The sequence below is a fragment of the Chelonoidis abingdonii genome, chromosome 1 (genome assembly GCF_003597395.2).
Source record: "Chelonoidis abingdonii isolate Lonesome George chromosome 1, CheloAbing_2.0, whole genome shotgun sequence".
Taxonomy (NCBI): Eukaryota; Metazoa; Chordata; order Testudines; family Testudinidae; genus Chelonoidis; species Chelonoidis abingdonii.
The window spans coordinates 367,492,049-367,506,327 of record NC_133769.1 but is presented as its reverse complement, the minus strand read 5'-3'; the positions used below and the strand labels follow the sequence as shown (position 1 = coordinate 367,506,327).

General features: G+C 50.4%; 1 protein-coding gene across 1 annotated transcript; it reads right to left on the bottom strand.

The window, feature by feature from the left end:
* Positions 1-255: 255 nt before the first annotated feature.
* Positions 256-6,959, bottom strand: LAMTOR1 (late endosomal/lysosomal adaptor, MAPK and MTOR activator 1). Its single transcript, XM_032793180.2, has 4 exons — positions 6,820-6,959; positions 3,776-3,853; positions 2,796-2,922; positions 256-1,050 (listed from the first exon to the last, which is right to left on the bottom strand). Exons 1-4 carry the CDS (start codon positions 6,849-6,851, stop codon positions 958-960), a joined length of 330 nt encoding a protein of 109 aa, XP_032649071.2. The 5' UTR covers positions 6,852-6,959; the 3' UTR covers positions 256-957.
* Positions 6,960-14,279: the final 7,320 nt, after the last annotated feature.

Here is a 14,279-nt window from a genome sequence, read left to right as displayed (position 1 = left end):
TCAACAGTGCAGGTGAGGAGGGAAACCAAGTCGGACAGTCCCGGCAATGGAGATGGGTTGTTGGACGTTTCTACTAAAATCACAGCCCATCGCATGTGGTGTGACCACAACTCAGGCCACTAACTGGTTCCAAGCTCCATTATGCTGGATGACGAGACCAGATCCTCCTGGCAGACGCTGCCAACTCCTTCTCCCCCTAGATCTCCACACAAGCTCCTGGGATGTGGCTTGGAAAGAAGGACAGAGGAGACTGCAGGGGTTGGATGAATGTATTTTATCTATGGTGGCAAAAAAAAAAAAAATTAAAACACAAAGGTTCAACCATGTAAAAACAAGTGGTGTTAGAAACAGCCAGTCCTGCAAGCAGAGCCTCAGACCCGGCGGCCACAATTCATTGCTAGGCTTCCTTTAAAAATACAGCTCAGCCCTGCCCCACCCTGAAACTAACCATGATCATCGTGGGAAAGCTTTTAAACCAATGCTATGTGGGGTGAATTTCCAGTGTGTCACCGTGAACACAACCATTTCCCTCACCTCCAACTGATAATGGAACAGGTGGCAGCTAGGTACAAATACTGCAATCTGCCCTGACTGAAGAGCCAGGAGGCCGCGCTGCCCCTACTCCTTCCCCAGGGCCGCTCCAGTGACTAGAGAGATTCTTCCCTTTGTGGTCAACACTGTGCAGTAAAGGCTTCCTATGTGATAAAACCCCTCCCCCCAACCCATCTAGGCTGGCCTGGCCTGGCCTGGCCTGGCCTGCCCCGCCCCACCCCACCCACACAAGAGAAAGGGAAGGCCCGGACCAGGCTGGCCTTCCAAGTGGTGGTTATTGTCTCCTTTGTGATTAGTCGGACATCTGGGCTATGTACAAGTTCCGTAGCGGCGAGATGCCGATTGGAGGGAGGAAAAAAAGCAAAAGAAAAAACGAGTGAAAGAGGTGCTCTCGGGCGAGCGTGCTCACGGGATCCCAAACTGTACAACCAGTTCTTCTTTCGCATCCACTCGGATCTGCGAGAGCGCACTGAAGGCATAAGCGGCTATCCGGGAGACCTGTGGGCAAGAACCAGGGGCAGCCGTGTGAGTGACAGCTCGGAGGGGGATCGTTCACCTGCTACAGCCATTACAGCCACTGCCTGCGGAACAGAGTCTACACCCCGCCCGGAAGAGCCCACCCATCTTCATCTCAGCAGTGGCTGCTGACCAAGCCATTCTAGGCTGCAGCACATCGGAAGGGCACCCCGGGGGAAGTCGGCTCGGCTCATGCTCCGGCCACCCTCATCATGAACAGCCACCTTTTCCCTGGGGATGCTCCATTTCTTATTAGACTACTCCAGCCCAGAGGCAGGGAGCCTAGCTGTGTGCTCCCTGCCCAGAGATCACCTTTCCCCTTCCTGATGCACGCATGCAATCCAATAGCATTCACACGCTGCCACGGTACAGGCAAACAAAACGAGCAATACCATTGGCTGCGGCAGCACCAGGATCACCCCACAAAGCTCTTCCAGCTATGGCAACTGAAGCAACATTTCCACTTAGCTACCAGCCCAAGAGGCCTTCAGTGCTCCCTAGAACTGTGGGAGAGGAGAACCCACCCAAGGCCTTAGTCACAAAGCTGACTGGATGCTCACTTTAAATTCTGGGGCTCACCACAGTTTTAGAGCCTTCTACTGGTGGTTAGTGGAGCTGGTCAGAACAAGCATCCCTCCCGCCCCCTGGAAAAATTCAACTGTGCCAGAAATCAGAGTGAACATTCCATTGCGTCAACCAGAATGAAGACACTTCCATTTGTCAGACCAAATCGCCACACTGGTTTCAAGTCAGTTTTACATTAGACTGGGTCCATCTGAACAGCCTCATGGGAGTTACAGTTTGGGTGCCTCCTGACTCCATTGTCTCTGGGGGATGGCTTGCCTGGTGAGACAACATTTCCCATGATGCAGGCTTCCCTCTTGCTGATCCATGGTGATGCATTTTGGGAAATGTAGTCCAGCCAAGGAGTTCCAACCACAGAGGAAAATGGGGGTACAAGACACTCAAACTACAACTCCCACGAGACGTGGCAGCCCAGGAGAATGTGGTTTAACATCAAACAGAATTAAGAGAAACATCCTGCTTTGTGAATTGCAAACACTGTTGATCAAAAAGTGTCAAATAATGTTTAGACATTTCTGAATGGAAAGTTTTGGTTTTCAGGTGTTTGACTTCTTAGCAAGAGCTGAAAGCAGACATTTGCTACAAAACATTGTGTTTAGTGGTAAAAAACAGACTACTGTGATTTTTGGCAGGAGCTTTTCAACAGCTCCAGCTGGAGACGTCTAACTTTTCAACTGCACAAATCTGACCTGCAGCGGAAGGGAACCCTGAGGCCATGATGCCACTTTTACAGTAGGAAGATCCACATTTGGAAGTTTGGAGGGAGAAATGGGGCGCGGGGGGGAAACACGACAGGAGGGATGAGCAAAACAGGATCTGTAGAACCTGCCCAAAGCATCTAAAGAGGAGCAGGGCCACCACCCGTACTGGGGTGGTGTAACCAGCACGGAAGGAGAGGAAGGTTTGGCATTCATGTAGTAAAACCAGGAACGAGATGAAACTGAGCAAAGGAAAACAGGCTGAAGGAAAGATCAAAAGCAAGATCTCTGGGACACGGGAATCATCTCCAAAGGTGACCCCACTGCTTGGAGAGTTAGAACTGGATAGACCCCCAGGGAAAGTGGCAGGGAGCCAGCCTGCCTGGCCCTGGGACGGACAAGGGTACTCAAAGATCTTTGATATCCCTGCCCCAGGGTCCTCACCTGCTGTAAGTCTGGATAAGGGACAGTCTCGCTGGCTAGCACTTGATGCGGTTGGCTGGTCAGAGATGGCAGAGGCGGGAGCTTCTTCCAGTGCGTCAGGTTGTTACTCAGCATTGCCAGTCGCGTGCTAGAACCAGGGAGAGCAGAGAGAGCCGGCAGTGAGCTCCCAGCAGGTACAGTCCCCTGCAGTGCAGTCAGTCCCTCCGGGTAACGCAGAACTGACCGCCCCATCTGCAGGGCAGCCCAAGGGAAAGGAGTCTGACTGTACTCCCACAATGCAGGGACAGTCCCAGGAAGGGGATCGTTGGGGGGGCATCGTACACCCAACCAGCCTTCCAGCTGTGGAGGGGGCCCACTTGGATCTTCCCTGTCTTTCCCTCAGACAGAGAACACAGGCATTATTCACGCAGGAGCAGTGTTTAAACATCCCAATGCCTGGCACATTAGGCCTGTCCCGAGGGCCAGCCAAGCGCAGCTGCCAAATACCCAGTTCATTAGGGTAGAGCCAGATGGCTCAGAAACCTGGGGCCTTTGCTTCCATCAGGAAGATGCCCAGTAGAGCTGGGCTTTAGCGTCAGTGGGTTGGACAGCGGTTGATGGAAGAAGGCAGGGCCTGGGTCTCAGCAGTATCAGAGTCCACTGTAAAGGGCCCAGGAAAGGCAGGCCAGTGCAACCTTTGGCTTCTTTGGCATGAGGCCGGGTGGGTGAGGATGTGGGTTGCTAGATGGGAGGATGTGGGTTGCTAGATCTCTCCCCCACCTCCTGCCACACGTTCGGTTTTGCTGGCACTTTTAGATGCCTCCCCACTACCCTGGGACCTGACACGCAGCTGGGATTCCCTGGCCAGACACCCACTGCTCCGCACGGTGCCTCGGGAGTGGATAACAGATGGAATGCAGGGCGCATTACACCTCCAATTCTTCCAATCTACAACCGGGCAGCCCTGGGTCCAGTCACCCCGCAGAGGGAGAGTCCTTTACCTGTATTGCCTGGCTCTGTCCATGTACTCATGCTGCTCCATTCCCTGGGAATCTGCAGCCGACACATCAATGATGTTACTGGGGAAAGATACAAGATGCATGTTCGGCTGTTAGTGGGTGGCTCTCATCTCCTGCCCTAACTCCCTGAGACATCACAGCTCACCCACGGCCTTGGATCAAACACTCGCCAGTGCAGAGAGCCAGGCACCACAGTTGGTGAAATACCCTCCCCTTTGAAGAGGGAGGCAGCAGCCCCACACCCTGACATCCCTGATGTGGCAGGGACAGCTTGGTTCTGTTGTGAGCCAAGGCAGGATGAGCTAAGGGGGATGGTGACCTAAGCCCTGCAGTAAGTGGAGAAGTGGGATACTGGGAGGAAACACAAGGAGGAGGGTGCAACAGGGGAAGCCTCCTGATTCATACTGAGTAGGCAGGGCAATTGGTTAGTTATCCTAGGGGCCTGTACATGAACTCAAGCACCCTGGGAAACACGCAGGGAGAACCGGAAGTCCTGGCAAAGACAAGGAACTATGATGTGACTGGAACAACAGAGACTTAGTGGGGTAACTCACATGACTGGAGCACTGTCATGGATAGGTATAAACCAGGGGTGGGAAAACTACGGCCCACGGGCCACATCCGGGCCGTCAGGCCTTTTAATCTGGCTCTCGAGCTCCCACTGGGAAGCGGAGTCAGGGGTTTGCTGTGCAGGTCCCAGAAGCAGTAGCATGTCCCCCCTTCAGCTCCAACACACAGGGGCAGCCAGGGGACTCTGCACTCTGTCCCCGCCCCAAGCGCCGCCCCCTGCAGCTCCCATTGGCTGGGAACCACTGCCTCTGGGAGCTGCGGGGGCAGCGTCTGCAGACAGGAAGCAGAATCCTGACAATGGTACTGGTTAGTTACTAGATGGAAATAGTAGAATTATCTATATTAATACAGAATAGTCAGAGATGTTCAATAAATACTTCTGTTCTGTATTTGGGGGAAGACAGATGATGCAGATAATACACTGTCCATTCCATTAGTATCTCTGGAGGATGTTAAACCAGAAGCTACTAAAGACAGACACTTTAAAGTCAACAGGTCCAGATAACTTGCTTCCAAGAGTTTTAAAAGGTCTGGCTGAGGCGTTCGCTAGACCATTAATGTTGATTTTCAGTAAGTCTTGGAGCACTGAGGACGTTCTGGAAGAAAGCTAACGTTAGGCCAATTTTTAAAAAGGGTAAATGAGATGACTTGAGTAATTATAGGACTGTCAGCCTGACATCAATCTGGGTAAGATATTGGGGCAGATGATACAGGACACAATTAATTATGAACTGAAGGAGGGTAATGTAGTTAATGCAAATCATCATTTCAGGGAAAATAAATCTTATCAAACTAATTTGATATAAAAGACATTACAAAGTTGGTTGATAAAGGTAATAGTGTTGACATAAGATATTTTGATTTTATGCTGCACGACATTTTGATGACAAAACTAGATCAATATAAAATTAACATGGTGCCCATTAAATGGATTAGAAACTGGTTAACTGATTAGTTACATTTTGAGACTTAGTGCGGAGTGGCCATTGAACAGGTGTCTTTCTAGTGGACACAGTGCTCCAGCTGAGGCTTCACTACATCTGAGTAGAGTGGGACAATTCCCTACTGTCTCGTACATACAACACTCAAGAATTACATTAGCCTTTTTTGCAACTGCAACACATGGTTGACTCATTCAATTTCTGATCCACCATAACCTTCTAGGATCCTTTTCAGCAGCACTACCACTTAGCCAGCTAGTCGCGATTTTGTAGTTATGCATTTGAGTGTTCCTCCCTACGTGAAGTACTTTGCACTTGTCTTTACTGTATTTCAGCTTGTTGATTTCAGACCAATTCTGATTTGGGAAGGCCCTTTTGAATTCTAACCCTGTCCTCCAAAGTGCTTGCAACTCCTCCCAGCCTAGTGTCATCTGGAAATTTTATAAGCACACACACTATTCCATTATTCAAGTCATTAAATGAAAATATTGAGTAGCACTGGGCCCCATGACTGAACCCTGAGAGACCTCACGAGATACCAGTCCTCCCATTTTGACAATGAACCACTGATGATTACTCTGAGTACGGTCTTTCAACCAGCTGTGTCCCACATTATAGTAATTTCATCTAGACCACATTTCCCGGGTTTGCTTATGAGAATATCACGTGGGGCCGTGTCAAAAGCCCAAGATCTATCACCTCTACTGCTTCCCTCCCCATCCACTAGGCCAATCACTCTGTCAAAGAAGGAAATTAGGTTCGCTTGGCATAATTTGTTCTTGACAAGTCCACGTTGGCTATTCCTTATAATCCTATTTATACTCTAGGTGCTTACAAATGGATTATCTATTAATTTGTTCCAGTATCTTTCCAGGTATTGAAGTTAAGATGACCAGTCTATAATCCTCCAGGTCATTTTTGTTCCTCCCTTTGAAAACCAGTACTATATTTGCCTCTTCCTGTCCTCTGGGATGTCACCAATCCTTCATGAGTCCTCAAAGATGATTGGCGATGGTTCTGAGATTGCTTCAGCTAGTTCCTTACATACCCTAGGGTGAATTCCATCAGGCCTTGCCAACTTGAATACATCTAACTAGTCTTTAATCTGTTCTTTCCCAACCCACTGCGCTATTTATCGGTCAATGCGACTTCTCCATCTCCCATTGGCTACACAGGGAAACTGAGCCACAGCGAGGTTGACATACTCAAGACCATACAAGTAAGTGGCAGAGGTGAGACCAGAACCTACAGTTCTGGCTCCAAGCGCACTATGCTAGGATGATGTGTCCCGAAGGCATTTTGACACCAAACTAAGTGACTTGCCACAGAGGGATGTAGGTGTAATGTCTGAGCACTCAGACATCTGTTAGCATTCAGGCTCCCTGACTTGGCAGAGGAAGGCACCCCATTGGCACATGCCCTGGCTGCTGCCGGAACAGGCCCCTCCACCACTGCCGTAGGCTGGCATACACTTCTACCCCACGAGCAGGGCCGCAGCTCCAGGCTGTGACTTACGTGGCTGTCTTGGCAAGGATGGACGACAGCATGGCCTGCTCATCCGTGCGGGCTGATGGGAGGCTGTGATAGTTTTGTTCAGCTCCATTTAACACCTTGTTGGGGGGGCTGGCAGCAGGCTCCAGCAGCCGCTTCGTCTCCTCTTCCTGATGGGGAGCAAGGAGAGAAGGAGAATGAGCTCTGGTTTCAGAGGAAACTCACCTGTTCCAGATGTGAGTAACATCTTAGATCCAGAAGCAACCCTCCCAGGGCCGCTTGAATGGGTTACTTTATACTAAGGAGATTTACATTTGGATTACACTGACCACTCCAACATGTCCAACGCCTCTCCCCTTGCCCCCAGAATCACTTTGCCATCCTGCCTCCTGCCGGAGCCATTTTCACTAGCAGCCCCCAAGACCTGTTTCAGTGGCAGGAAGAAAGCTACTCTCATGGTCGCCGGGTACCTGGAGATCTTTGCAATCCACACCAGTACAACTGGAAAAAACCAGGCTGCCCCTACTGCCAGTAAATGAACCATGCAGTCCCCAGGGAGGTTCATCCACTCCAAGGCCCGATAAACACTGTGATCATCTAGTCCAGTGGTTCTCAACCACTCAGCACACAGCTGTGGCCCATGTGACGTCCTCCAGGCTATATAGGTGGTATATATAGTGTGTGGATGCGGCCCACATAATCAGGGAACTGCATATGTGGCCCATAACGGTAAATAGGTTGAAAACCATTGATCTAGTTTGACCGCCTGCATAACATAGGCCAGAGAACCGCCCCAAAGTAATCCATAGAGCAGATCTTCTAGAAAAACAGCCAGTCTTGATTGAACTGCCAGTGATGGAGAACCCACCACGTCCCTGGGTAAGTTGTTCCAATGGTTAATCGCCCTTCACTGTTCTAAATTTACACCTTATTTCTGGTCTGAATTTGTCTAGGAGGCTACAGGAGCAGTTGTGGCCAACCAGACGGGATGTTACAGATGTTCACTGCTTATCTAAGCCACTCGGGAGGGGCAGTGATCTGGACTGATCTACACAAGAGACATTTTTGCCAGTATAACTACACCCATGCACTGTTGCTGGGTCTATGCTAGAGCTTTCGCCTGCGTGAAGTGTTGTTTAAAAAAAAGTCATCACTCCTCTAACAGACATCACTGAATCAGCAGTTGTAGACCTGGTCTCAGTCAGTGATTTGAGGTGAAAGGTGTCAGCTGACAGCTCTGGAGACTCAGATCCAGTACCCATAGCTCAGATACAGCACAGGCATCAGGAGAGCAAGCCTCCCCCCCGCACCCCAATCCTCTGCTCCAGCCCTGCGCCCTGCCCCACATGCCTAACTCTTCGGCCCCACCCCCACCACATGAATTTTGTTATGGTGCACCAGTATGGAGATGAGTTGTCACACCACCTCCATATTGGTGCAAACAACAAAATTCATTCCACTTGGGTGGGAAGAATGAGAGAGAAACACTGTACAGGACCCAAGAGGAGGGGAGGGGAGATCCCTCCCGGCATATAAAACTGCAGCACAATCCCAGATCTCGCATTGTCCAATGAAAACGGCTCTAGGAAGCACAGCCTGTCTCCCATGGAGACATTTCCTCCTTCCTCTGACACTTCCTAGGCAGGCAAACACAGATTTAAAAAAATGTTTTTATTTCAATACTAAAAAAGAACCTTATTTAAAATTAAATGCAACATTATGACAATTTACCACCTAAACTTGTTCAAATCATTAAAAAAATATCAAAACAAACAGCACGTTTGCTGCCAAACTCAAACCACTGAACTGGTGGAAATCACCAGCGAAGCACCTGGAACCAGAGTTGGCCGACGTGCTAAACCAGCTTTTGACAGCAGTCGCCTCTTGTGGAGATACAGACAGAATATTCTCATCAGTTCAGTTCATTAAACTAATGCAGTTCAATGACCAGCTCACTCAAAGTCCAGAAACATAGGGGGTTGAAAATGCAGAAAGCTTGTTTTCCCTCTGCCAATCTTGTAGAGAAACAAGGTGTGAGAGATGAGAACTGCCACCTTTAAGAACTGCAGAACAGGGTGACCAGGAACAGTGAAATTCAGTAAGTACAGGTTTCAGAGTGGTAGCCGTGTTAGTCTGTATCAGCAAAAACAACAACGAATCCTTGTGGCACCTTAGAGACTAACAAATTTATACCCCAAATAAATGTGTTAGTCTCTAAGGTGCCACAAGGATTCCTCCTCGTTTTTTCAGTAGCTACAGCTAATACCATATTTCCTTTCATTAAAAGGATCTTTAAGTGCAAAAGCTGTTTTGACACTTATTTTTCCTCTTATGTATCCAGGACATTCAAAGTAGTTTTGCTGAATACAAACAATTTGAAAATACTGTTTATGGAATTAACTGAATTCCAATTTCCATCCAAATGCAGCTCAACACAGATAAAAAATGAAATAGCATTATTCACTAGCTTCTAGTATAACAGAGTAAAAACTAGGACACTGAATAAACTGATGTTAAGCTATAGAACTGCTTAAATAAGTGTGTCGAGAGAATATAGCAAAAAGTACTAAGTTTTACCTGTCAACAAGAATCAGCCTCTTTTGGCAAAGAACTCAAAAATACAAATGCAAAGCAAGGCCTATAGGCAAGGACTATCACAGTGTTTAAAAGAGAACTAGATAAATTCATAGAGGTTAAGTCCATTAATAGCTATTAGCCAGAATGGCTAAGGAATGGTGTCCCTAGCCTCTGCTTGTCAGAGGGTGGTGGTGGATGGCAGGAGAGAGAGATCACTTGATCATTACCTGTCAGGTTCACTCCCTCTGGGACACCTGGCACTGGCCACTGTCAGTAGCCAGGATACTGGGCTGAATGGACCTTTGATCTGACCCAGTCTGGCCACTCTTATGTTCTTATGACGATTTAAAGTTTCCTGCTTGCTGATTTATATGAATCCAGCCCATTTCTAAGGCCTATTCTAGCTTAGATACAGAACAACGTGCCCCACCAATGGGCACAACTAGGGACCAGCTCCCCAAATACGTCCAGATGCTACATAGGCCGTTCCCCAAAGTGAGGCCTTTAGGGACATAACTGTTGAAGACTCGGCTAACCTGCAAAGGTTTCATAGCAGCCATGTTTGCTACGATTCCCGGTTACATCAGCTGCTTCCTCAAATGGGCTAGCAGCTATTTAAAGAAATGATGAGCGTTCTGCCGGCTGCTCTGGGGTGACTGTGCAGTTGAGAGCGGCATGCCTGCTCTCCACTACTTTGTTTTGGACCAGCCCATTGCACGCTCAGCGCTCTCAATTAGAACCGACTTGTTAGAACATAAAGACGGCCCAACCCACCCACCCACAGCACCAGCCCAACAAGCAATGACCGGAGAGCCTCCTTTTCCTGCTATCCCTGCAGCCACCCCTGCTAGATCAGCCTTGCAGCCTGTGGCAAGTGCATCCCACAGCGAGTAGGTGGGTGCCCCTCCCCAGAGGTCCTCCACTGATTCAAATGCGGAAGTATCCCCCAGGGAGAGGGGGCCTCGCCTGTTGGCTGATCCAAGGCCTATCGCAGCGAGGAACGCAGCTAGTCGGAGTAGCCACTCCTGGAGTTAACAGGCTGTCTTGGGACCCCATAATTCTTAGGTACAAAAGCAGATCACACGGTTAAGCAAACGCACCCACATATCTGAGAGAAGCCTACATATAAGCAGGGGAATGCATGGTGGGAATCTGAATCGGACCAGGGCAGTTACTGGCAATAACTAGTCCTGTCTAGACTGGAGAGAAAGGCTGTCCTAGGGTCAGCCATGACCAGATAACACATTTCAGGGTGTTCTACTACTTACACCAGTTGTAAAGTAGTGTTTTAAAAGGACTAGTTAATATGGTGGATGGTCTAGATAACTCTCCTGCCTTGAGTGCAGGGGACTGGCCTAGAAAATCTCTTGAGGTCCCTTCCAGTCCTACAATTCTCTGTTTTAAACAGGACTGATTTCCTTAGCCCAGACAGGGCTTCTGACATTACACTGCAGAGAGTTTAGATGGCCAAGAGCACCTCGTTCTAAGGCAGGGATCAGCAACCTTTCAGAAGTGGTGTGCCAGGTCTTCATGTATTCACTAATTTAAGGTTTCGCGTGCCGGTAATACCTTGTAATGTTTTTAGAAGGTCTCTCTCTTTAAGTCTATAACTAAACTACTGTTGTATGTAAAGTAAATAAGGTTTTTAAAATGTTTAAGAAGTTCATTTAAAATTAAATTAAAATGTACAGCCCACCGGACTGGTGGCCAGGACCCAGGCAGTGTGAGTGCCACTGAAAATCAGCTCACGTGTGAAGATTGCCTACCCCTGGTCTAAGGCAAGGCATGGAGACAGCTGAAAGAAGGCTGGATAAAGCCCTTGTAAGTATCCAGCAGGGCCATTTCTGCAGTCAGCAGGGGGCAGAACAGGCAATTATACTGCTGGTGTCAGATTAATCAGATTAAACAGAGACCAGAGCACAATCACAGAGCAATTCCACTCAGGGGGCGGGAGGGATTAGACATGTATCTCACCTGGCAAAAACAACAAGGAGGCAGGAGACAGCCAGCTAGAAGTATTGGTAAACTCTGAAGAGCGGACGAAAATTTGGGGTGAGACACTATCATTAGGAGTAGAGAAAAAACTGAAGAAAGGGAAATTTAAAGCATGTGCCAGACTGAGCTGCGAGACTGCGGAACAAGACACTGGAGAGCAGACTGTATGGAACAAGCCGGCACTCGTTGGGAGATGCCCCAATGGGCTTTTTCCATTTCTAACTTAATAGTTCATATCCAGCGACACCAACAATTGAGCTAATGGCCCCCTAGGTCCTTCTACCAGTGGGAGTTAGGCAGCCTTGGACGGGACTGCCCCACAGCCAGGCTCTCATGATCTTGCTGAGGCCAGCCAGGTTAATCAGCAGCGACTGGGCCTTTGGGCAGATCATAGAATATCAGGGTTGGAAGGGACCTCAGGAGGTCATGTAGTCCCACCCCCTGCTCAAAGCAGGACCGATCCCCAGATGTCCCACCGCTAGCAAGGGGAGAAGGGGAGCTGTGATGACACAGTACATTCCACCCAGGCACAGCTGCGCATGACGGATGAGCCAAGACCACCAAAAGGAGGGGCACCTGCTCATCGGGATTTTCATTACCTCAGGCCTCACGCCAAGCTCCCCAAGTCTCTAGGGACAGAAATCAAACCAGAGGGGTCAGACTACATGCTGCCGTTCTAACTGGAAATGGACGGCTCACTCCTCTGCCTCAAGAGCCGCTGGGCCAGAGCGCCGCACACCCGCTAGCAAGCAGATCGTGGGCTTCAGAAAAAGGCCACTCAGCACTCAGAAGAGGTGCTGACCCCAAGCTGCTCCTGTGGAAAGCAATCCAAGCCCTTTTGCCAGTGCTGACTGGGGTCTGATTTGTTCAACGGCCTCTGGCTCATCAAACATGATACAGCAAATCCTTCCTCACTGTGTTCAGATCTGGGAGATTCCCCCTCCCCTGAGAGATTGAGAGACCAACAATGTAGTAACCACATCCCTCGTTTCTTCCTCCACTGACTTGGAGATCAGTGCTCACACACACCACCCTTCACTCCCAGATCTCAGGCCTCACTGGGATCAGGCCTGTGTTGCTTGGGGCTGGGTGAGGAAAGGGAGGTAAGTGAGGGAGGGATTAAGCAATGGGCAGGAATCAAACATAGCTAGGGGCTAAATCAGGGAGCAAAGCGGAAAGCCCTGGGAGCCCAGTAACTGAGCCTGCGGCTGCCAGACAGCATAGCTGGGGCTGGGGAAGCAGAAGAGTCAAAAGGAGACTGGCCACGCAGTGGCAGCAGCAAGGGGAGCCAGGCGCAGCAGCACCCTGTCCCCAGGAGCTCAGAGGCAGAGCGGGCACCTGCCAAGGGAACAATCGGGATGTCAGTGAGGCAGCCCCTCCACCCAGAAGGGACACCCGGTGATCCTCAGCGACAGGCTGGGCCCGTTGTGTTCTGTGGGAGGGGAAGCTGGACAAGCCCACCCGTCTGCTTTTCCTTCCCTGCTCTCCTGTAAGACTCCTCTGACCACCACCATCTCGCCTGGCTTCCTCAGATCCCAGCTACACAAACTCGATCAGTCTCTAAACCAACTGGTGCAGCCAAGGTCTTAGTCGCTCTGAGGAGCTGATTTTCTGCTCGTCAGTCTCTGCTCCAGAGGGGTGTTCAGGATTCCTCTCCCCGCAGTTTCAATCTTGTTAGCGTAAGATAGCCGGGGGCACCTCGAGGGCTCACGCTGGCACTATCCCAGCCTCCTTCCCCAGGGAGCTCTGCCTTCGGAAAGGACCTTTTCTGCAGTCACTAGACGACTCAGATCCAGCCCTGTGGCTTTTGCTGGGAAGGGTCCCTGGGAGGCCATTGCCGAGGGGACTCATTACGCAGCATGTTTCACACCACTGACATGGATGAGTCCCATTCACTGTGCCCTAAATTATACATACAGGTGATCTCCGGCTCAGGGCTTGGAAAAGCCAATTGCCAATAGGAGACCCCCTCTCATTGGGGACAAGGCAGAAAGCTCCTCCAGTGACTAGAGGGGTGCAGAAATTCAGACGCATCAGACAATGACTAGCCAGGGGCAGACAGGAGATGGAGCCCAGGGAAAGCGCCCTCCTAGAAATTCCAGCAGCCTTCTCCCGAGCAGCTGACTAACATGCGAGTCCTGCTGACTTCCCAGGTGAAGTATTTCCTAGGCGGGCCACAAGGGGGAGCTTGCACTTCTCTAAAAATGCAGCACAGCTTCCTTGATTGTAGGTGTCCTAGAACGATGGTTTTCAAACTTTTCTTCTGGGGACCCAGTTGAAGAAAATTGTTGATGCCCACGACCCAAGGTTGCTGGGGATGAGGGGTTTAGGATGTGGAAAGAGCTCAGGGCTGGGGCAGAGGGTTACGGTGTGGGGGTGAGAGCTATGGTGTGGGGCTGGGAATGAGGGGTTCAGGGTGTGGGAGGGTTCTGGGCTCTGGGTCATGGTGCAGGAGGGGGTCATAGCCCTGAGCTGCGGATGCAGGCTCGAGGTGAGGCCAGGGATGAGAGGTTTGGGATTCAAGAAGAGGTTCTGGGTTGAGGGCTGGGGCAGGGGGTTGAGGTGTGGGAGCGGGGCAGGGCTCTGAACTGGGGATGAGGGGCTTGGGGTGCAGGAAGGGGGTCCAGGTTTGGGGGGCTCAGGGCTGGGGATTGGGGTGCAGGTTGAGGTGTGGACTTACCTCCAGCAGCTCCTGGTCAGCGGTGAAGCAGCGGGTCTGGCTCCTAGGTGGAGGCACGCAAGTGGCACCGTGCAAGTCTCACTCACAGGCACCAGCCCCCAGTTTTCATTAGCCAGTTGCTGGCCAATGGTAGTGTGGAGCTGGTGCTTGGGGCAGGGCGCGGAGCCCCGTGGTCCCCCTGCTTATAAGCCGGACCCCCTGCTGGCTGCTTCTGGGGTGCAGCACGGTGTTG

Bases quoted from the DNA above. Each gene is read 5' to 3' on its own strand.
- LAMTOR1 (XM_032793180.2), bottom strand. From the start codon at position 6,851: ATGCTGTCGTCCATCCTTGCCAAGACAGCCAC. The intron at 2,923-3,775 runs GTAAAGGACTCT...CCCTGGTTCTAG, and splicing joins GACAGAGCCAGGCAATACAG to CACGCGACTGGCAATGCTGA. The intron at 1,051-2,795 runs GTGAGGACCCTG...TCTTGCCCACAG, and splicing joins CTTATCCAGACTTACAGCAG to GTCTCCCGGATAGCCGCTTA.